Below are 24,844 nucleotides of genomic sequence, written 5' to 3' on the forward strand. Positions count from 1 at the left end.
CTCCCAAATGTCAAGGTCTATTTTCCTCAAACTCCACCAGTGATCACATTTGGGCATATTGAGTATTCGTGCCAAACTTGGTCCAGAACCATCATTGTTTGAGTCCACAGTGCTCTCTGGATGTAGGTGAACTACGACTCCAAAACTCAAGGTGAGTTCCCACCAAACCCTTCCAGTATTTTCTGTTGGTCGTGGGAGTTTAGAATGCTCTTTGATTGCAGGTGAACTATGAATCCCGGTGTAACTAAATAGCTAATTATAATGTATGTTTTAAATGTGTTTATTGATGTTGGTATATGATAAGTGCAGGCCAGCTTATGTGTCGCCTGAGCTGAAGTGTTGTCATAGCGGCGGAACCGGCTGTTAGAATGTATCCAAGTTAGAGAAGCCAAAGGGGCGGAGCTAACTGCCACCTGGCAGGAGCAGGCATTGAAACCTGAGCTGAGGTGTGGCCATAGCAATAGAACCGGCTGTTAGAATGTATCCAAGTTAGAAAAGTCAAAGAGGCGGAGCTAACTGCCACTTGGCAGGAGCAGGCAATCTATAATGTCACTTTCTTTTGGTCAGTCTTTGGTGAGGAAGCCAAAGAGGAAAGTGGTTCTGGTGTGTTGAGAAACCGAACCAAGGGATTTAAGTCTTCAGCCTGTGTGTTTAGAAAGTCAACTGGACTCTGTTTAAATGAGCAAGTAGCTCGTGAGCTAAGGGGAAAAAGAAATCCCAGTAGTAATTCATAACTTCAGTGGAGATAGCGAAAGGGATTGACCTTGAAGTAGCTGGGGGTGGTGACGGCCGACAGGGAGCTCTGGCGTGGGCTGGTCCATGAGGTCACTAAGAGTTGGAAATGACTGAACGAATGAACAACAAGCTGAAGGGAGAAAAAGGCAAGTCAGTGCCTTGAATTGTCAGTTAAGAGAAGAAAGATACTTTGCAGTGAAATAAATTTAAAACCAGTCTGGTGGAAGTAAAAGCCATACTGAGAGACATATTGGAAACTGTTTAAAGTCAACTGTAACAACATTTAAAGGAATACAGAATAACCATCAAACGTTGTATACCTGTGAATCCTTAAATAAATATTTCCTTGATCAGTTCTTTACAATTAAGACTCATGACCATTTATTGAGAAGATTTACCTCAGAAGAAGGCGGCTGAAGATATTGGAAGAAAGGACTCTGGTTGGAGTAATGAGTTACTACTTTTTTTAAAAAGTGCCTCAAGTAAAAACATTATAAAAGTGAAGTCTCAGCTACACACACCACCACTACTTTAGTCTACTGGTTTTATACATATATATGTGTGTGTGTGTCATTTGTTCGTTGTGTCATGTTTTACACCAGCAAAAACAACTCTCAAATGACAAAATCAATCCCTCCTCAACCCTACCAGTATTCAAATTTGGGCGTATTGGGTATTTGTGCCAAATTTGGTCCAGTGAATGAAAATACATCCTGCATATCAAATATTTACATTAGAATTCATAACAGTAGCAAAATGACAGTTATGAAGTAGCAACGAAAATAAAGTGATGGTTGGGGGTCAGCACGACATGAGGAACTGTATTAAGGGGTCACAGCATTAAGAGGGTTGAGAACCACTGATCTAGGCTGTAGAATAAATGCACTCTAACTGCCTTGGTTCATGGCAGCTGTAGTTTTACAAGGTCTGAAGCCTTTTCTGCCAAGGAAGGCTGATGTCTCATCATACTACAAATCCCAAGATGGCATAGCATTGAGCCATGGCTTTAAATTAGAGATGACATCCCTCAAATAGGCACTCCAAATTCTCCTGAAGCAGTTTTGCCTTTTGCTTGGATTATAATATATTAATGTGTATATGCATATTATATTTTTAATGTTATAATGTAATACAATATACTACTACTACTACTACTACTAATAATAATAATGTAAGGGATCGCGGGTTTAGGGTGCAGGGTCCCTTTTCGAAGAAATCCACAGAGTCCAATTGGTTCATGTAAGACACCATTTATTCAAGCTGATCAGCATGAGATGGACAGTCATCACTTCTGTATGAGTTTTCAAAGACTGCCACCCCCTCCTCTGTTTCTGCTGACCTTTATATTCAAGTAATAGGTCATGGAAAGTACTCTCTTTCCAGCCCCTCTCCTTTGATCTTTTGATGGAAAGTACCTTCTTGTACCTGCAGACTCTGTACTTAACCACAACCTTTGGCTTAACCACAACACAACTGCCTATGTAAGCTTGAACTTTGTATGACCTCTACATGTCGCATCTTGTTTCTTAAAAACATTTTCTTCCGTGTTGCTCTTTTTCTACAGAGAAAGTGTATATTTCTCTTTTGCTGTTAATTTCATTTAAAACCCCTTGCTTAGCATTTGCAAATTTCACTCAAAGACCCTTTCAATAATAATAATAATAATAATAATAATAATAATAATAATAATACGACCCCAGTAGCGTAGTGGGTTAAACCGCTGAGCTGCCGAGCTTGTTGACCGAAAGGTCACAGGTTCGATTCAGGGAGTGGCATGAGCTTCCGCTGTGAGCCCCAGCTTCTGCCAACCTAGCAGTTTGAAAACATCCAAATGTGAGTAGATTGATAGGTACCGCTCCAGTGGGAAGGTAACGGCGCTCCATGCAGTCATGCTGGCCACATTGTCTACGGACAATGCTGGCTCTTTGGCTTAGAAATTGAGATGAGCACCAACCCCCAGAGGGGGCTCAGGTTGCAAACTACAACCTACGAACTACAGATCACCTGCTGCAACGCAACCTGAGTACAACATAATAATATATAATAATGAAATTGTACTATGCTAATAATATAATATGTTGTTTGTATATATATCTTGTAAGCTGCTCTGAGTCCCCTTCGGGGTGAGAAGGGCAGCATATAAATGCTCTAAATAAATAAATACATTCAGCACTAAAATGACTATGGTATATTACACCAATCTAATGCACACCCTACTTTTGGCTAGGTCATTTAGCCAAAAAAAGGTTTCACCAAATTTGGTGGACTTCTAGTAAGTTCACAAAGGGATTCAACAGTTTTTTATAAAAAAAACAACAACAAAGTATCAAATCTGTGTGCCTTTATTTCGAAATGAACAAAATAGTGTAGCTAAGAGAAAAAGTAGAGCAAGCAGATGTCCAGTTTTGCGTGTGTGTGTCTGATTATAGTTATGCTGGTTAGTTTGCCCCAGTTTTTAAAAATACAATCAGCCAGCTGGCTGACCTCTGCTACTCTGCCAAGCTAGAATCAAAACACACTCACAGCCAAGCTGTTTACTAGGCTCTAACTACAGTGTATGAAACCTTTCAAGGAAATAAGTGGTCTACTGCTGAAAACATAACTGAATATGGAAGGGACGGGGATGGGTTCTGGCACTCTGGTTTCAGGTTTATGTATTTTTTAATGTTAAAGGGCAATGGCTAGGGAGAAGCTAAGGACAATGACCCTCCTCTCAATGTCATGGATAAGTTTATGGGGAAACAGAGAGCAGTTTCCTGGAAAAGCATATCTTGATTTCATTAGGAAGGCCCCATGACATTCTCACAATGGAGCTAATAAAATGTGGTCTAGACAATGATACTGTTAGATGGATTGGGAATTGGTAGACTGGCCAGACGCAAAGGGTGCTTACCCAAAGGGCCCTCCCTCCAGATGTTTTGGACTTCCAAACCTCACCATTCCTAACAGGGTGAGGTGAGGGAGAGAGACTATTTCCTATTTTTTTTAAAAAAAACCATTTTGCTGCCTTATATTAGTTCAGTTTCTCCTTTTATATTGGCTGGGACTTTCTGTATGCTGTTATACCTTTGTACTTTATATCACAGGCAATGAAACACTCTTGTGGATAACGAAGTAACACAGGTTATTTATAACTTCTGGCTCCAACGCTTGTGGTTACACTTGTGTTTTGTTGCAATCTTGAGGCTTACAGTCAGTATCATTTACTTGGTTAACTTTTCTGAATAAACTATCAATGTTTCACATTCACAAACATGTTACTTGCTTTACACACTCTTGGCTGAATTATATTCTGAACTAAGGCAACACTAGCCTTCCTTATGTTCCTTAAAACTCGAGCTCTATTTAACTAACTGCTTCTCTATATCAGAAGTCTTTAACACATCTTCATAACTGCTTATTTCTATCAGGCACTCAAAAAACCCAACTCTCCTCTTTACACACAGATTCTTGTCATTTTTAAACTCCCTCATTCTAACTGCCTCCTTCAGAACTTTGGCTCCGCCCCGTTGAAATGTTCAGCTCTGCTCTCCCCAACTGTCATTTTGGCCTAGCAGCCTTTTCAAATCCTGGGCCTACACTAATCTGCATATGACCAATTGGCTTCACACACATATGCAAATGAATCCTATCTCTGCTGTTGCTACCTGTCTGTGCCCGTTCTCCCCTATCTGCCATATGTATACTGTTTTCTTAATAAAATTATTACTTACTAGCCGTCCCCTGCCATGCGTTGCTGTGGCCCAGTCTGGTGATCTGGAAAATAAAGTAATGAGAAGGTGTTGGTTTCTAATATATGTAATTTATTTATGCTTGTGGGTAAACAGTATTTGTTGTCTCCTTGTCAGTGTTGATGTAGAGATTGTTTGGTTTGCCTACTCTGGAACATGCAAAATTTAATTGTCCTTCTATAGGGGTCCCTTTCAAATTTATGATGCTATATCTCTCATATATATGTGTGTGTGTGTGTGTGTAAATCATATATATCTATATCTATGGCTGGACGGTTCTTTGTTAGGAGAGCTTTGATTATGTTCTCTTGCGCTGGTGAAGGGAATTGGACTGGATGGCCTTAAGGCAGCATTTCTCAACCTGGGGGTTGGGACCCCTTGAGGGGGGGTTGCAAGGGGTGTCAGAAGGCTTGCCAGAGTCCATCAGAAAACACAGTATTTTCTGTTGGTCATAGGGGTTCTGTGTGGGAAGTTTGGCCCAATACTATCGTTGGTGGGGTTCAGAATGCTCTTTGATTGTTGTTTGTTGTTCATTCGTTCAGTTGTTTCCAACTCTTTGTGACCTCATGGATCAGCCCACGCCAGAGCTCCCTATCGGTCGTCACCACCCCCAGCTCCTTCAAGGTCAATCCAGTCACTTCAAGGACACCATCCATCCATCTTGCCCTTGGTTGGCCCCTCTTCCTTTTTCCTTCCATTTTCCCCAGCCTCATTGTCTTCTCCAAGCTTTCCTTTCTTCTCATGATGTGGCCAAAGTACTTCATCTTGGCCTCTACTATTCTTCCCTCCAATGAGTAGTCAGGCTTTATTTATTTGATTGTAGGTGAACTATAAATCCCAGTAATGACAACTCCCAAATGTCAAGGTCTATTTACCCCAAACTCCATCTGTGTTCACATTTAGGCATATTGAGTATTCATGCCAAGTTTGGTCGAGATCCATAATTGTTTGAATCCTCAGCACTCCCTGGATGTAGGTGAATTACAACCCCAAAACTCAAGGTCAGCTCCCGCCAAACTCTTCCAGGTTTTTCTGTTGGTCAGGAGAGTTCTGTGTGCCAAGTTTGGTTCAATTCCATTGTTGTTGGAGTTCAGAATGCTCTTTGATTATAGGTGAACTATAAATCCCAGCAACTATAACTCCCAAATGATAAAATCAATTTTTTTGGGTGATGGTCATTTCTTGCGTTAGTAGGTATCTTGTGGCCAAATTTAGCAGCAATTCGTCCAGTGGGTTTTGAGTTATGATGTCACTCAAAATGAAGATTACATTTTAATGTATGTAGACTAGCCATCCACTGCCACGTATGGCTGTGGCCCAGTCTGTGTATATGTGTTTTGTGTGTGTATACATATGTGTATATATGTGAATTTGCACCTGCATTATAATGGATTTTTTGGGTTTTTTGGCTTTGTAAGTCTCTTCTGCTGTGTTTTCCAGCATTTTTATGAGTGATGATCTCTCATTGCCCTGATACGTGTATTGTGTCCAAATTTGGCGTCAATTAATCCAGTGTTTTTTTAGTTATGGTCAACATTGTTGGATCCTTGTGTTTTTAAATGTTGTGTTTTATTGCTGTTATGTTATTTATAATGGTTTTATGTACCTCTGAGGATGCTTGCCATAGATGCAGGCGAAACGTCAGGAGAAATGCCTCTAGAACATGGCTCTATAGCCCGAAAAAACCCACAAGAACCTAACTTATAATGGTTTTGTTTTGTATTGTATTTTTTTATTTTATTGCTGTGTTGGTTTATACTGATGTATTATATTGTTGGGCTTGGCCTCATGTAAGCTGCCCCGAGTCTCCTTGGGGAGATGGTGGCGGGGTATAAATAAAGTGATTATTATTATTATTATTATTATTATTATTATTTGAATCCCACAAATGAACATTACATTTTTATTTACATAGCTAACATAGATAACATAGATTAGATAGATTACATAGATTAGATAGATAGATAGATAGATAGATAGATAGATTAGATAGATAGATTAGATAGATAGATAGATAGATTAGATAGATAGATAGATTAGCCGCAATGAGTCGCCCTTAAAGGGCTGAGAATTGTGGTATATAAGCGCAGTAAATAAATAAATAAATAAATAAATAAATAAGATAGATAGATTAGATAGATAGAGAGATGATAGATAGATAGATGATAGATAGATGATAGAGAGAGAGAGAGAGAGAGAGAGAGAGATGAACTGTGTGGTGCTTTGGGTGAAAATAGCCCCTCCCTCCCGCGAGGGGTCGCTGCAGAGCAGTGCTGGCAGAGGAGGCGTTGCGCGGCGCGAGACAGTGAGTGAGTGAGGGAGGGCGTCGCGGGGCGATGACGCAGCTGAAGTCGGCCTCAGCCTCAGGATGTCAGCTCGCGCGCGGCTTTGGCGTGAGGCGGCGACGGTGCTTCTGGCGGCGGGAGGCGCTTCTGGCGGCGGCTCGGCCTCCCCTTCCTCCCCCTCGGCGCGCCGCTTCGACTACCAGGTGCTTCTCCTCCGCCGGAGCCCCCGCAGCGCCTTCCTGCCGAGCGCCCACGTCTTCCCGGGCGGCGTGGCCGACGCGGCGGACTTCTCCCCGGAGTGGTGGGCGCTGCTGCCGGGCCCGGCGCCTCTGTGCGGCCTAGGCCCCAGGAGAGGCCCAAAGGCGCCGCTCTTCGCCGCCGAGCGCCCCGAATTGGGCCCGGCCTTGCCCGGAGACGTAGCCTTCCGCCTTTGTGCCATCCGGGAGACCTTCGAGGAGGCCGGCCTGCTCCTCGTGACCGAGCGGGACCAGGCCGAAGCCGCCATCGCGGCCTCTTCCTCGTCGGAAGGGTTTACCCCGCGCTTGCTTCCCCCGGAGCAGCTCCCGCTGACGGGCCCGGAGCTGGCCGAGTGGCGGCGGAAGGTGCAGAGGCAGCCGGGAGTCTTCCTGGCGCTGTGCCGCCGCCTGGGCCTGGTGCCCAACATCTGGGCCCTGCGCGAGTGGAGCAACTGGCTCACGCCGCGCGCCCTGGCCGGGAAGGGCGGGCGCAGGTACGACACCGCCTTCTTCCTCTGCTGCCTCGCCCACGCGCCCCCGCCGCACCCCCCGCACGGCGCCCACGAGCAGGACGGAGAGGTCACCGCCTGCCAGGTGAGAGACGCCCCCCAGCCCAAGCAGTCCTCATACTCATACTCCTTTCTGTCAGGCAGGGAGAGCACCATCAAAGCTCTCCCAACAGATGGCCATCCAGCTTCTGCTTGATGATGTTGTTGTTGTTCATTCATTCAGTCGTCTCCGACTCTTCGTGACCTCATGGACCAGTCCACGCCAGAGCTTCCTGTCGGCCGTCGCCACCCCCAGCTCCTTCAAGGTCAGTCCAGTCACTTCAAGGATGCAATCCATCCATCTTATTTATTTATTTACCTTACTTATATACCACTGTTCTCAGCCCGAAGGCGACTCACAGTGGTTCACAACAAATACGAACAGCAGAAATTCAGTGCTACAGTATAGAAACAGTTAACAACCTAACACATTACACAATTAATAAACAGTTACTACAATACCCATTCACTGTCGTCTCGTCATCAAAAACATGTTCCAGATTCGTCATCCATTGTTCCATTCCAGTGTTCATTAACCAATCATTGCACTAATTATTGGAACGCCTGCTCAAACAGCCAGGTCTTCACTTTTTTGCGGAATACCATCTTGCCCTTGGTCGGCCCCTCTTCCTTTTTCCTTCCACTTTCCCCAGCATAATTGTCTTCTCTAGGCTTTGCTGTCTCCTCATGATGTGGCCAAAGTACTTCAACTTTGTCTCTAGTATCCTTCCCTCCAGTGAGCAGCCGGGCTTTATTTCCTGGAGGATGGACTGGTTGGATCTTCTCGCAGTCCAAGGCACTCTCAGCACTTTCCTCCAACACCACAGCTCAAAAGCATCGATCTTCCTTCGCTCAGCCTTCCCTAAGGTCCAGCTCTCACATCCGTAGGTTACTACAGGGAATACCATGGCTTTGACTAGGCAATGGATCTTGGTTGCCAGTCTGATGTCTCTACTCTTTACTATTTTATCGAGACTGGACATTGCTCTCCTCCCAAGAAGTAAGCGTCTTCTGATTTCCTGGCCACACTAATAAACCTTTATTTATACCCCACTACCATCTCCCGAAGGACTCAGTGTGGCTTACAAGAGGCCGAGCCCAAATACATCAGCATTTATTTGTCGTGTCAGAGCAACCAGTCCATTATATTACATTTCTAACAGAACAAAGCAAACAAACAGAAAGATACACAACTTGTGAGTTTGGTAGCTGGTTAAATGTCCTTTGACCAGTATCTGGCCACTTGGGAGTGCTTCTGGTGTTGCTGCAAGAAGGTCCTCCATTGTGCATGTGGCAGGGCTCAGGTTGCATTGCAGCAGGTGGTCAGTGGTTTGCTCTTCTCCACACTCGCATGTTGAGGATTCCACTTTGTAGCCCCATTTCTGAAGGTTGGCTCTGCATCTCGTGGTGCCAGAGCGCAGTCTGTTCAATGCCTTCCAAGTCGCCCAGTCTTCTGTGTGCCCAGGAGGGAGTCTCTCATTTGTATCAGCCATTGGTTGAGGTGCTGAGTTTGAGACTGCCACTTTTGGACTCTCGCTTGCTGAGGTGTTCCAGCGAGTGTCTCTGTGTAGATCAGAAGCGACCAGCATGCAAGCAATACATCAGTAAAAATGCAACAACAACAATACAGACAAACTCATAAACAAAGGAATAAACAGTAACAATAACACCACGATGCATTAAAAATCTATGGCAGGGCCAAATGTAATAATTAAAATTTTAAAAATGCTGGGCATGACAAGGTGACATATAACTAGGATAGGTATTTGGAGAGGGGATGAAGCGAGCAGACAATCCTAGATCATTAGTAAAGTGCGATTAGGGACATGTTGCTTAGAGTTTTCTTATTCTGGGAAGGCACACTGGAACAACCACGTTTTCAGGCTCCTCTTGAAGACTGCCAGAGTTGGGGCATGCCTAATGTCCTTGGGGAGCGTGTTCCAGAGCCGAGAGGCCACCACCGTGAAGGCCCTATCCCTTGTCCCCACCAATCGCGCTTGCGATGGAGGTGGGATTGTGAGTAGGGCCTCTCCAGATGAACGAAGAGATCGTGTGGGTTCATACCCAGAGATGCTGTCACACAGGTAGGCGGGTCACAAACCGTTCAGGGCTTTGTAAGAACCTGCACCTTGAATTGGGACTGGAAAATGAACGGCAACCAGTGGAGCTCCTTAAACAGGAGGGTTGACCGCTCCCTGTAAGTCGCACCAGTTAGTAACCTGGATGCCGCCTGTACTAATTGAAATTTCCAAACTGTTTTCAAGGCAGCCCCATGTAGAGTGCATTACAGTAATCCAATCTGGAGGTGACTAAAGCGTGGACCACCCTGGCCAGATCCAACTTCACGAGGTATGGTCGCAGCTGGCACACGAGTCTTAATTGTGCGAAAGCCCTCCCGGCCACCCCCGACACCTGAGCTTCAAGCATAAGTGATGAGTCCAGGATAGCCATCCAGCCTATGCTTGAAAACCACGAGAGAAGGAAATTGAATAATAATAATAATAATAATAATAATAATAAACTTTATTTATACCCCGCCACCATCTCCCCAAAGGGACCCGGGGCGGCTTACATGAGGCCATGCATATCAGTAAAATAACACAAGATCACAACAGAAAATAAGAAAATAAAACAATATAAAATATAAAACCAATATAAATAAACAGCGCAACAATATAAAATCAAAACATTAGAACACTAAAAATGAACATAGTGGGCAGGGCCAATTTAAAAGGTTACAATTTTAAAACCACTGGGTGATAGGGCAACGTAATATATCAGGACATAGAATCCCTTTTCCATGTTTTTTTCATGATAGAACCAATTAGAAAATTATATTTATAACCCAGGAACAAAAATCATGTTAGATGGTGTAATATTTTAAGTGTTTGATGAAACATTTAAAATATAGAGTTGGAAGGGATTCCCAAAGGCTATCCAGTCCAACCCCCTTCTGCCATGCAGAAAAAACACAATCAAAGCAGCCCCCACTGATGGCCATCCAGCCCCTATTTAAAAGCCTCCAAGGAAGGAGACCACACCAGACTCCCAGGCAGAATATTATTATTATTATTATTATTAGTAGTAGTAGTAGTAGTAGTATTTTATTTATTTATTTATGACATTTCTACGCCGCCCTTCTCACCCCGAAGCGGACTCAGAGTGACTTACAAGTAAAATGTAAATGCAATATATTATATTATCATAGCACAATATTAATATTATATATTACTATATTGTACTATACCATTATATTGTAATATTATTAGTAATATTACATGTAATATAAAATATATAATTATAATATCATATTACTATTAGTACTGTTAGTATTATATTGTATTACATTATAATATTATCAATATGATATGTGTATACAATATATTAGGAGCCCCCGGTGGCGCAGTGGGTTAAAGCACTGAGCTGTTGAGCTTGTTGATCGAAAGGTCGCAGGTTCGATTCCGGGGAGCGGCGTGAGCTTCCGCTGTCAGCCCTAGCTTCTGCCAACCTAGCAGTTTTAAAACATGCAAATGTGAGTAGATCAATAGGTACCGCTCCGGTGGGAAGGTAACAGCACTCCATGCAGTCATGCCGGCCACATGACCTTGGAGGTGTCTACGGACAACGCTGGCTCTTCAGCTTAGAAATAGAGATGAGCACCACACCCCAGAGTCAGACATGACTGGACTTAATGTCAGGGGACTACCTTTACCTTTATACAATATATTATATTATAAGCACAGTGCAGGAGACAAGATGGAACAGCCTTCCTGGCCCCTCTCTTCACTCAGATCTCAGAGCAGCATAGTGTTAGTAGTTCTACTAGTAGTAGTAGTACAGACAGTCCCCAAGTTGCAAACATCCAACTTACAATGCAGTTCCGAATGGGGGTGAGACAACAGGAAATGAGAGAAATCTACCTCTTGGAAGGGAAATCACTCCTGAAAGAGTTATTATCCTAGGGAAAAGGGGCCCCATTGAAGTTTTATCTCCATTCCTGGTTTCCACAACAAGCCACATTTGTCAAAATCCAATGATTACAGGGACAGAAAGGCAAGTGAGATCTTCTGAACAGGGGCACAGACAGCAAAGGAGACACCACAAGGGTAATAGCTTCGCTTCCAGTTGGAATGGGATTTCAAGTGGAGTGCTGCAGGGTTCAGTTCTGGGTCCAAAGCTCTTCAATGATTTTATTAATGACTTACATATTGTGATGAAGGAATCCTTATTAAATCTGCACATTTGTTGTCCATGCACCTCAGTTTTAAACTGCATTAAGTGGTGGATGTAGATGACTCCTTGGTGTTGAAACATAGCCTCCTCTTCACTGGTAATGATACGCTAATGATACGCTAATGAAGGGAGGTGTAATCCACAGCCAAAATCATATTCCATGTTGAATATGTTTTATCTAGAATACCAAGATGCTCCAAAATCATCCCATGGGTGCCTGAGATTGTGACACGTTTACATTTTTGATGGTTCAGTGTACACAAACTTGGTTCCATGTATATTTCAGTCCCACCTCAAAGATCTGTCATTATACATATGCAGATGTACTGTACCTATTTTAAAAATTCAAAATGTTTCTGGTCCCTAAGATTTTGAATACTCAACCTGTGTTAGTCCCATAATCAGTGGGAACTGACCATTGAGTCAATGGCTCTCTTTCGTAGGGAGTAACATGAGAAGAAAGGAAAGCTTAGAGAAGACAATTATGCTGTGGAAAATGGAAGGGAAAAGGAAGAGGGGCCAACCAAGGTCAAGATGGATGGATGGGATCCTTGAAGTGACGGGATTGACCTTGAAAGAGCTGGGGGTGGTGACGGCCAATAGGGAGCTCTGGCGTGGGCTGGTCCATGAGGTCACGAAGAGTCAGAAACGACTGAATGAATGAACGACAGCAACAGTAGCTTTCAGTCCCCCAAAAGTGACTTTTGAAAGAGTTGCAGGAAATGATGCTGTACTATTCTGCCACTTTTGATGGCAGATAATTGCAGTAAAGTTTAATTTACGAGGGTTGAATGAAAAGTAATGCCTTCACCTACGTAACTCCTCAACAGATGGCAGTACTAGTATGTGGCAGGTACGGGCTTGTTCAGTAGACTCTCCTCTAAAGTTCCATTTTGGTGGGAAACCTTAGCATTGATCACAGTGGAGGCGGGCTTTTGGTGGGAGGATTTGCTGTCTGTTTCCAAAAAGTAGAAGTACAGGCAGAGAGATCTTCAGCCTTCTCTGCCAAAGGGGTTCCCAAGACCACCAGAAATATATGTTTTCTGATGGTCTTTGGTGACCCTTCTGACACCCCCCTCATGACCCCCCCCCCCAGGGTCCCAAATCCCAGGTTGAGAAACACTGATTTACATATTTGAATGTGTAAATGAACACATTTTGTATTGTAGGAAAATAAAATGTGTTAGGAAATTGGTTTTATGCAGCTAACAATATGGACCTTAATTGGGAACAAAAATATTTCATAAAACAGATGAAATAATTATAAAATTTAAAAGTCTTCACAGTATTTTAATCTTGTATTAATAGTTTATTATTGGGACCAACTACCAGACTGTCCAAGGAAGATATATGCATGAAGGTATCTGTATCTGTTTTGGATCCAGCTGTGTTGCTGTTTGCATCATGGCCACAGGGTTCATTGGCATCTAGAAGGTACTGGTTTTCATCACCACGTTTTGCAATGACTTTCACAATTACATAAATTTGCTCCGTTTTGATCTAATGCACTGTTTCATCACTCAACTGGTTTCCATGGCTGAGCAGGGATTGAAGTCCTGGTCTCTGGAGTCATAGTCCAGTGCTCAAACTATTAAACCATATTGGCTCATAGTGTAAGTCTTCAAAACAGAATGAGCTCTGACTTTAACATTGGAGACACAGAATGCCATTTTAATCTAATAGGAAGATACTGTATACCTCTAAGTCAATTCCAATCTATGGTGATCTTATTGGAGGGTTTTCTTGGCAACATTTAATCAGAGTAAGTTTTTTCATTTCCTTCCTCTGAGGCTGAGACTGTGTGGCTTGCCCAAACTCACCCAGTGAATTTCCATTGTTGAAACACAATTAAGCAATCAAAATGATTCAAATATGTATCATTGGGAACTTCAAACTATGTAGATTATCTAAAGCTTCTTTCTTTTTCAGTGGTCATCACCCTTAGAAGCTTTTGAACTGTTTAAGTCTCAAGACATCTGGATAGCACCACCACAGTTCTACGAGTTATGCAGACTCTGCAATTTCTCAACACTTCATGATCTGCACACTTTTGGCTCTGAGCGAGCTTTAGAAGGATGTGAACGCTGGATGCCTGTTGTATTGGTTGCTTCAGATGGCCAGATACATATTTTACCAGGTAGATAAAAATGATGTTTGAGTTAGTTATTTAAGTGGTGATAGAGTTTATTTACTATCTTCAGGTGATATGTTGCAGAATTTGGTTGGTGCTCAAAACCAGATGCACTCAAAGGGAAAGATGGTGTGCTATTTTGGGAATATTGCAGAAGAAGGTGTTTATTGTTGGGCAAGTGGGCGTATTAACGAAAGATCCTCCTCATAAATGTACAGCAGAGTAACTTATTAGCAGCAGCATGACCCAGCGCCAGTAGCCATAAGTGATAAAAAGAACAAAAACACACAGACCAATGTTATCTCCTCCATAAGAGACTTTTCTTTAAAGCAAAGTAATATGGTTGCACTATTTACAAAAACAAGCTTTTCATAACACAAATAAAGTTCTTTACACTTCCTTCTTTGCTTCCACGCAGGGCTTATTTCTCATGCAGATAAATAGCTTCACTCTTAGAGCCTCTTCTCACACCAAATTTACACAGGAGCTTTATACACACAGCAACCTTCACACTGAGGCTTCACACATGATGGCCTTCAACCTGGGATTTCTCTCATAGAAACTATTCACACCAGGCCTACTCACACTGAGGCCTACCTCACACTGAGGGCTCTCTCAGACTGAGACCTTTCTCCCACTGAGGTGAACTAACACTGAGGCCTTCTCATACAGAGGCCTCTTTTCCCACAGAGAACTCTCACAGACTTGAGGGCTGCTAAACCACAAGCGCACCTGCTTATATTGAACTGCAGCTTTTGCTGAGTCATTGTATCCATTTAACCCTTTCAGCGCCTGACTCATATTTTTGTAGTTAAAAATACCTAATTATTTTTTAATATTTCTAACATAGATGGTGTGCTATTTTGGGTATATTGCAGAAGGAGGTGTTTAATCCATCCTTGCACAACTTTTCTCTTTCCCAATTCAAGAACATACTAATGTAGTAGTCGAGGGAAGATATGGGGATGCCCAGTCACCATCTGGTTGCACTTTCATACACAAGAGAACAAATATTGCTATTTCGGTTCTCCATTGCATACTCATGTTATTACAGAGAAACAAGAGAGTGGTGTCTGTTCTTGTTGTGTTGAAAGAACCCTGAGAGGAGAAGTGTGACTATTTGGCATGAAAGTGGCCTGCCTCCCTTTTCTGGGCTCAAGCATTCTTTCTAGTGAACTCTTATGCTCTCTCCTCTCTCTCTCTCTCTCTCTCTATGAGTGGGGTTTCCTCTTCTCCATTGTCACTGGCTGACCACCGTGGACATTTTATTTTTCATTTTTAAAATGTGTATGTCAGAGTGTATTTTTATATACTGTATATACGGCCCCTAGAACCATAAGGAACGCAAAAAAAAAATCACTGTTCATAACTCATTCTCAAATTGCATCCCTTAAAAATCAAATGCCCCACACTGGGAACCGGGGAGTTAGTCTGAGAGCTACATACGCTTTTTGGCAATGGCCCTGTCACCATATATAAAGCACTTCCAACTTAAATGGCCTCTTCCTTTTTTTTTTTTTTGCCCACCACTGCTTGCAGCAGTATTGGCAGGTCATGTCAAAATCCATCATTTTGGCTCCAAAACCCACTCCTTTTAGACATGAAGTTTATTTATACATGAGTATTGATTGACAGCCTTTGTAAAAAATGTTGGGCAAGTCGGCTTAATGACAAATGCATGGCAGAGTAACTTATCAGCAACAGCATGACCCAGTACTAGTAACCCAAAGTGATAAAAACAACAAAAATACACAGACCAATCTTATCTCTTTCTTAGAAGGCTTTTCTTTGTAGTAAAATAATATTGTTGCACTATTTACAAAAATTTCCATAACACAAATAAACAAACACATAGTAGCTTTACACATAGCAGCCTTCACACTGGAGTTTTCTCACACTTGGCCTTCTCATAGACTTAAGGCCTACCTCACAGACTGAGACCTTTCTCCCACCGAGGTTTACCTCAGACTGACTACTCTCACAGAGCCTTCGCTCACAACAAACTTACATATACTGGAATTTCACACTGTAGCGTTTTACACACAGCAGCCTTTATATGGGAGCTTTACACACCAGGTCTTCAACCTGGGGCTTCTTTCACTGAAGCTTCTCACAGCAGGCCTTTTCATAGACTAAGGCCTACCTTACACTGTGAGACCTATCTCACCAACTGAGACCTTTCTCCCACTGAGGTTTACCTCAGACTGACTACAAGTAAGCTACAGGCACACTTGCTTATGTAGACCTGCAGCTCTTTCACTGCATCCATTTAACCCTTTCAGTGCTTGACTGAGAGGTACCAAGATTATCACTAAAATACTAATTTATATATAATTTCTTCTTTTTTTAAGGTGATGAGTTATACCCAGAAGACCCTGATCTCACAGGAGAAAGGAAACCAACTTTGACATCCAATAAAAAGATTGAAGAACTAATGAAAGGTGTTAAGAAACTTCACCGAATGGTGCTACGAGGCCCTCATAATATTACTGTCTATGCGAACATCCAACAAAAATACAAACATATCAATCCACAACATATGGATTCTAAAAATGGAAATAGTGCAGACTGTAATAGCAGATTATAATATTTTTCTATTATTCTAGGCACTGGCATTTTAAAAACAGTTAATATATTTTTATATAGAACAACCTATATGGCAGCTCAGGGTGCTTGTGCCATTTTACTTAACACACCCCAAGCTTGCTGCAAATGATACAGGCTTCATTTTTCTGCTAAATGTTTGTTCAAATGTGATAGTTCTGGGCCTTACAAATTTTACCTTAATTTATACATTTATGTATTGAGATCACTAAAGTGCCAGCATGGCAATATTTTGCCATGAACAGCCCAGAGGTCATACATCAGTATGATAAGCTGAAATCATTTAGTATAAAATAGTTCAGTAGCTTAAATTACTTTAGTTTTTAGCTGAAAGTATAGAGACATATCAGCTTGTTTAACCTCACTGAGTTAGTTCACATTTGCTGCCCTTAGGATTCCAATCTTACAAATGAACTTAAACTCAATTGACTACTATTGATATAATACTCAGAAGTTCTATTTTTGAAACTGGAAAGCACTTTGATAGACATACAAACCAGTGTTGTGCCATCCAATTGTGACCTTATAAAGCGAATATATTGTTTCATATTATTTATGCAATATTTTATTTTAATTCCTGTATTTATTCAGTATTTTAATTTCAAAAACGCCAAATGATATATATTTGAACATTAGCCATTTGGTGTGACTCTTAATTTATTGTTTGCTTGAACAGTTGTTAAAAATAAATTTTAATTTTCAGCAACGTCTTTTCTACTTTCTACTTTACACTTTCTGAAGTTTACATTATTTTCGGACTAAGAATACAGCCCAAATATAAGGTATTATGGTGCTAGGAACTTGCTAGATTAAAAAAAACAACACATTTTCCATCTTGTTATATTTTTAGGATGTTCAATGTGATGCCTGTGGGTTGTGTGTGGCTCCTAAGTACCATATAATCATCATCATCGTCATACAGTCACTGACCAACACAGAATCTTCCGCACTGACAACAGTATGGAGTTCAGCCTAGACAAATATGCCACAGTGGCATTAAAGAATGGGAAAATTATAGCGAGGACATAGAGATGCCAAGTGGACAAACCATAAAAGTGCAGTCATACTACAGCTGGACAATATCAAGCATGAACATGTGAAAAATGTGGTCAGCAAAGAATATGTCCTAAGGGTCAGAAAAATTCCGAAGAGCAAATTAAATGGTGGAAATACAATCAAGGCTATCAACACCTGGGCCACCCCTGCCATCAGATACACGGCTGGAATTGTGAACTGGACGCAAGCAAAACTGGATGATCTGGACAGAAAAACAAGAAAACTGATGACAATCCACTTATGTAGTAATGTTGGAAGACTTAAACTGCCCAGAAAACCAGGAGACAGAGGGCTTTTGTAAGTGAAACAAGTGGTAGAAGAAGAGAAACTTGCACTGACAGATGATGGGAAAGGCAGTCAACAATCAACATTGATGGAAGTCAATAGTAGAAAACTGCTTAAAGTGCAAAAGACAAAGAGTAAATACCGTAAAAATACAATGCAGAGCAGAAGAGAAAACTGGCAAAAGAAGGCTCTCCATGGACAGTTCCTGGGAAAAACAGCAAAACTGGACAAGGAAAAAACTTGGATGTGGCTCACAAATGGAACTTTGAAAAAGGAGACGGAGGGCCTGATTCTGGCAGCCCAAGAACAAGCCATTCGAACCAATGCCATCAAAGCCAGAATTGAAAAGTCGACGACAGATCCCAAGTGTAGACTCTGCAAGGAAGTAAGCAAAACAATGGATCACATCCTCAGTTGCTGCAAGAAGACCGCACAGACAGACTACAAGCAGAGGCACAACACCGTTGCTCAGATGATTCATTGGAACTTGTGTCACAAATACCATCTGCCTGCGACAAAGAACTGGTGGGATCACAAGCCGGAAAAAGTTATGGAAAATGAATACGTCAAACTACTCTGGGACTTTTGAATTCAGACTGACAGAGTTTTGCAGCAGAATACTCCTGACCTCACAAGTATGGATTGTCCATGTTGCAATCCCAGGAGACAGCAGGATTGAAGAGAAACAGCTGGAAAAGCGGACACGATCCGAGGATTTAAAGATAGAACTGCAAAGCCAATAATGGGGGTCCCAGTAGTGATCAGCACACTGGGTGCAGTGCCTAAAGACCTTGCCCTGAACTTAAAAACCATCGGCGCTGACAAAATTACCATCTGTCAGCTGCAAAAGGCCACCCTACTTGGATCTGTATGCATTATTCGCTGATACATCACACAGCTCTAAACACTTGGGAAGCCAGCATTGTGATCTTGTTTGCTATGTACTAATCTTGTTGTGTATCAAATAATAATAATAATAATAATAATACTTTATTTATATCCCACCACCATCTCCCCAAAGGGACTCAAGGTGGCTCACAAAAGCACTCAATAGTGCAAACTTATGAAATACTGATGACACCAATTCAAACTTCTGTGGTTTCAGAAAGTACATTCAAACTGATATGTCACAGATTAAAAAGGTGTTGCAACGAATGCAAGAATAAACAACCTCAAGAAACATTGCTGTAGCTTTGTTGAATTTCTGCTTCTCACTGATACTTTTACGAATCCAAGTCATCCATTAAAATGCAAGCAATAGAAGTGGAGGGAAGACTTCACTCTAATGGTCAGTATGGCCCTATAGACACTCATCACTGCTTCAAATTGAATAGATTGCTCAGTGTAGATAGGGCTAGCTTGATTTATTGTTTATTATGTGATTGTTTTTAACTGTTTTTTAACTCTTTTAATGATGTTGAGCATTGAATTTTGCTATTGTTAACCCCTTTGAGTCGCCCAAGGGCTGAGAAAAGTGGTATATAAATGAAGTAAACAAATAAATAGCTTGAAACTGCAGCGGCCAGACAATAAGTGTGCAAAAACATCCACAAGTGTGCAAAAGACAGCCCTTAATGTGCTCCGTGCTTCCCCTCGCCTTTCTCCACCTCCGAGAGGGCCTATCTCACAAAGTCACAATGCGGCTCTCTTTGTGTGTTTTTCCTTCCTTCCCTTCTTCCCTTCATACACACCCAGTGACATCACAGAGGGCCACTTCATCTTGCAACAGCCAAGCCAGTAACATCAGAGGCCACCTAGCATGAGCCAACCCAGCAACAACAGACAGGGCCACTCCGCCTACCAACAGCTAACCCAGACACTTCACAGCCAACCCAGTAACATCAGACAGGGCCACTCCATCCAGAAACAGCCAACCCAGTAATATCAGACACGATCACTCAACCTAGCAACATTCACCCCTGTAACATCACAGGGGTCACTCCACCTAGTAACAGCCAACCTAGTAACATTGCAGGGGTCACTCCACCTAGCAATAGCCAACCTAGTAACATCAGGCAGGGCCTCTCCACCTAGCAACTGCTAACCCAATAAAACCAGGCAGGGTCACTCCACCTAGCAACAGCCAACCCAGTAACCTTAAGCGGGGCCACTCCACCTAGAAACAGCCAACCCAGTAATATCAGACACGATCACTCAACCTAGCAACATCCACCCCTGTAACATCACAGGCGCCACTCCACCTAGTAACAGCCAACCTAGTAACACTGCAGGGGCCACTCCACCTAGCAACGGCCAACCTAGTAACATCAGGCAGGGCCTCTCCACATAGCAACTGCTAACCCAATAACACCAGGCAGGGCCACTCCACCTAGCAACAGCCACTCCAGTAACCTTAAGCGGGGCCACTCCACCTAGGAACAGCCACCCAAGTAATATCAGACACGATCACTCAACCTAGCAACATCCACCCATGTAACATCACAGGGGCCACTCCACCTAGTAACACTGCAAAGGCCACCCCACCTAGCAACGGCCAACCTAGTAACATCAGGCAGGGCCACTCCACATAGCAACTGCTAACCCAGTAACACCAGGCTGGGCCACTCCAACTAGCAACAGCCACTCCAGTAACCTTAGGCAGGGCCACTCCACCTAGAAACAGCCAACCCAGTAATATCAGACACGATCACTCAACCTAGCAACTTCCACCCATGTAACATCACAGGGGCCACCCCACCTAGCAACAGCCACCCCAATAAAATTAAGCAGGGTCACTTCACATAGCAGCAGCCACCCCAGTAACACCACAGGGGCCACTCTACCTAGCAACAGCCACCCTAGTAACATCAGGCAGGGCCACTCCGCCTAGCAACAGACTTCCCAGTAACATCACGGGCCACTCCACCCCATAACATCAAGCAGGGTCACTTCACCTAGCAACAGCCACCCCTGTAACAACACAGAGGGCTACTTTACCTAGCAACCGGCCATCTCTGTAACAGAGGACCCCTTGACTTAGCAGCAGCCAATGGCCTTGCATCAGCGAAACCAGAGATGGTTGAAAAGAAGCTCTCCGAAGCTCTAGGTGCTCTTACTGCCTATTACAGGGAAAACCAACTGATCCCTAATCCATCTAAAACACAGACATGCGCCTTTCACCTTAAGAACACAAGTATCCCAAGCTCTGAGGATTACCTGGGAAGGGATCCCACTGGAGCATTGCAGCGCACCCAAATACCTGGGAGTCACTTTGGACCGTGCTCTGACCTACAAGAAGCACTGCCCGAACATCAAGCAAAAAGTGGGCGCTAGAAACAACATCATACGAAAGCTGACTGACACAACCTGGGGATCACAACGAGACACAGTGAAGACATCTGCCCTTGCGCTATGCTACTCTGCTGCTGAGTATGCATGCCCAGTGTGGAACACATCTCACCACACTAAAACAGTAGATGTGGCTCTTAATGAGACATGCCGCATTATCACGGGGTGTCTGCGCCCTACACTACTGGAGAAATAACACTGCTTAGCCGGTATTGCACCACCTGACATCCGCCGGGAAGTAGCAGCCAATAGTGAAAGGACCAAGGCAGAGACATCTCCAGCTCATCCCCTGTTTGGGTATCAGCCAGCATGTCAACGACTTAAATCAAGACATAGTTTTCTTAGATCTACAGAGACACTCGCCGGAACACCTCAGCAAGCGAGAGTCTAAAGGTGGCAGGCTCAAACCCAGCACCTCAGCCAATGGCTGATACCAGATGAGAGACTCCCCGCTGGGCACGCAGAGGACTGGCCGACTTGGAAGGTGCTGAACAGAGTGCGCTCTGGCACCACGAGATGCAGAGCTAATTTATTTATTTATTTATTTATTAATGCACTTGTATACCGCTAATATCTCAGCCTAAATCGGCGACTCATTGCGGTTTACAACATTTAAAAAACAATATTCAGTTAAAAGCATAAAACACATATACAGTACAAATTATTGGGCCACCAATAACAATCCTATGCATCTCATAACTGGAATCGTAATCCAAAATTCATCGTCCGTGTATAACCAATCCTTAGTCATCACAATTAGTTACAACGGATTAACCGAATGCTTGTTTAAACATCCATGTCTTCAATCTTTTCCGAAAAACCATCAGCGAAGGGGCTGATCGTACCTCTATGGGGAGGGTGTTCCAAAGCCGGTAACATCAAGCAAATTTAACATCAAGCAAAGGCATGTCTCATTAAGAGCCACATCTACTGTTTTAGTGTGGTGAGATGTGTTCCACACTGGGCATGCATACTCAGCAGCAGAGTAGCATAGCGCAAGGGCAGATGTCTTCACTGTGTCTGGTTGTGATCCCCAGGTTGTGCCAGTCAGCTTTCGTATGATGTTGTTTCTAGCGCCCACTTTTTGCTTGATGTTCTAATCTTAAGAAATGGGGCTACAGGGTGGAATCCTCGGCATGCGAGTGCGGAGAAGAGCAAACCACAGACCACCTGCTGCAATGCACCCTGAGCCCTGCCGCATGCACAATGGAGGACCTTCTTGCGGCAACCCCAGAGGCATTCCAAGTGGCCAGATACTGGTCAAAGGACATTTAACCAAATACCAAATTTGCAAATTCTGTGGGTTTTTTTTTAATCTGTGTGTTTGTTTTGTTCTGTTAGAATTGTAACACAATGGTATGGTTGGTGATGACACGATAAATAAAAGCGAAACCAGTAACATCACAGAGGGCCACTTCACCTTGAAACAGTCAACCTAAAAATATCAGACATAGCAAGTCAATCCAGTAGTAACCAGCCAGGGCCACTTCACCTAGCAACAGTCAATCCAGTAACAGCGTTCTTCTTAGCGGAAGGCCCTTTCCTCCTCCAGACTCCAGAAACGGAGCCCAGGGCACCAGGGAGAGAGACAGAGAGAGATTGGCGGCGCCTCCCACTGCCAAGGATGGGGGGGGGGTGTCTTAATGTTCCCCCTCTTTTATTGCACCAAAAAGGAAGCGAAGAACACCAGGAGAAGTGCTTTAGAGAAATAACCACTCTGTAGTTACAAAGCCTCGGTGCCTTTCTTTCAACGGGGAGAGAAATGGGCGGCCAACACGGCGTCTCCACACACACACACCCCCAGGCGAGAAATGGTACCGCCCAATTCCTAACAGGCCTTATTTCAAGCGCGGGAAAAAAGGGAGATCAGTGCGCATGCGTGTGCTGCGAAGACTTAGCGCCTCGTGCTGGGCGCGCGACTGACATGGTATTAGAGGCGGTTGAGGTTCGCGCATGCGCGCGAGGGACGGACGTTGGAAGGTAAGGGTAGTGAGGGCCTGTTTCTTCTTCAAAACTCCCCGGCCTTCATTACTGACTTTGGTTTACAGGTGTGTTTCTGAGTAAAGCAGACAACTTGGGCCTTCCCTCTAGGTTTGGACGCCAACCCACCATTCCTAAAAGCCTCAGCCCCTTTCCTTTTCCCCCTCAGCCGCTTCAGCTTCAGATGTTTTGGACTTCAACTCCCACCATTCCTAACAGCCTCAGGTCTCTTCCTCCCCCCCCCCCCCCTCAGCAACAACTCACACCCCTCAACCTCTGAGGATGCCTGAAATAGATGTGGGCAAAACGTCAGGAGAGAATACTTCTGGAACATACAGCCCGGAAAACTCACAGCAGCCCAGTGATTCCGGCTCTGAAGGCCTTCGACAACACTTTTTGAACGTTGGACCATTTGCCTAGTTTCCAACAGACCTCTCAACTGAGGATGCCTGCTATAGATGTGGGCAAAACGTCAGGAGAGAATGCTTCTGGAACATGGCCATACAGCCCAGAAAACTCACAGCAGCCCAGTGATTCCGGCCCTGAAGGCCTTCGGCAACACTTTTTGAACGTTGAACCATTTGCCTAGTTTCCAACAGACCTCTCAACTTCTGAAGATGCCTGCTATAGATGTGGGCAAAACGTCAGGAGAGAATGCTTCTGGAACATGGCCATACAGCCCGGAAAACTCACAGCAGCCCCGTGATTCCGGCCCTGAAGGCCTCCAACAACACTTTTTGAATGTTGAATCATTTGCCTAGTTTCCAACAGACCTCTCAACCTCTAAGGATGCCTTCTATAGATGTGGGTAAAATGTCAGGAGAGAATGCTTCTGGAATAGACAGCCTGGAAAGCTCATAGCAACCCACTCATTGAACCGTTTGTAACTTTTTGAGCGCTCCAGCTGGAGGTCAGCTGTGACCAGCAGTTCTGCAGAATTTGAAGATGCATGAATAGAGGGCAAAAGAGACAAACATGCCAAGAGGAAGGTGCGTCAAGCCAACCCTGACAGACACCGCCTTCCACCTGGAAACCAATGCCCTCACTGCGGAAGAAGATGTAGGTCAAGAATAGGGCTCCACAGTCACCTACGGATCCACCAGAACACTGATCCTGGAAGACTATACTACTCGGCCAACGAGGGATCGCCTAAGTAAGTAAGTAAGTAACTTTTTGTGTCATGGTAACATTTTGCCAGTGTTTTGAAATTGGTTGGGCCCATCGGTTTGAAATACCCTGCACTACACACACACACAGAGGCATACCTCTTTGGTCTCCCAAAATTGGGGAGTGACAGTAGGCCAGGTGTGGGCAAACTTTGGCCCTCCAGATGTTTTGGACTTCAGTTCCCACAATTTCTAACAGCGAATGTGAGAGTTGAAGTCCAAAATACCTGGAGGGCCCAGGCTTGCTTATGCTTGGCTGACTGTCACTCCCCAATTTTGGGAGACCAAAAGTGTGTGTCTTTGTGTGTGTGTCTGTGTAGTCCAGGGTATTTCAAACTGAAACCCCAGTTACAAAACACTGGCAACATTTTACCATGACACAAAAAGTTACTTACTTACGTACTTAGGCAATCCCTCGTTGGCCAAGTAGGATAGTCTTCCAGGATCAGTGTTCTGGTGGGTCCGTAGGTGACTGTGGAGCCCTATTCTTGATCTGCATCTTCTCCCGCAGAGAGGGCATTGGTTTCCAGGTGGAAAGCGGTCTCGGTCGGGGTTGCCTTGACGCA

The 24,844-nt window shown here is 43.7% G+C and overlaps 2 protein-coding genes across 3 annotated transcripts in view; both read left to right on the forward strand.

The window, feature by feature from the left end:
* The first annotated feature begins 6,803 nt into the window (after positions 1 to 6,803).
* NUDT19 (nudix hydrolase 19) lies at positions 6,804 to 17,209 on the forward strand. The gene is made up of 3 exons (XM_060788020.2): positions 6,804 to 7,581; positions 13,698 to 13,905; positions 16,251 to 17,209. The coding sequence occupies exons 1-3, from the start codon at positions 6,835 to 6,837 to the stop codon at positions 16,484 to 16,486; spliced, it is 1,191 nt and encodes a 396-aa protein (XP_060644003.2). The 5' UTR covers positions 6,804 to 6,834; the 3' UTR covers positions 16,487 to 17,209.
* A 5,830-nt stretch (positions 17,210 to 23,039) lies between these two features.
* Positions 23,040 to 24,844, forward strand: part of TDRD12 (tudor domain containing 12) — a 66,363-nt gene continuing 64,558 nt past the window's right edge. For both annotated transcript variants that reach the window (XM_060788021.2, XM_060788022.2), the window contains exon 1: positions 23,040 to 23,112. The gene's annotated coding sequence lies outside the window, so the exon portion shown is untranslated. The remainder of the gene's footprint in view (positions 23,113 to 24,844) is intronic.

This window comes from Anolis sagrei, chromosome 8 (assembly GCF_037176765.1).
Source record: "Anolis sagrei isolate rAnoSag1 chromosome 8, rAnoSag1.mat, whole genome shotgun sequence".
In the NCBI taxonomy this organism is placed as follows: Eukaryota; Metazoa; Chordata; class Lepidosauria; order Squamata; family Dactyloidae; genus Anolis; species Anolis sagrei.

Bases quoted from the DNA above. Each gene is read 5' to 3' on its own strand.
- NUDT19 (XM_060788020.2), top strand. From the start codon at position 6,835: ATGTCAGCTCGCGCGCGGCTTTGGCGTGAGGCGGCGACGGTGCTTCTG. The intron at 7,582-13,697 runs GTGAGAGACGCC...TTTCTTTTTCAG, and splicing joins GAGAGGTCACCGCCTGCCAG to TGGTCATCACCCTTAGAAGC. The intron at 13,906-16,250 runs GTAGATAAAAAT...TCTTTTTTTAAG, and splicing joins CCAGATACATATTTTACCAG to GTGATGAGTTATACCCAGAA.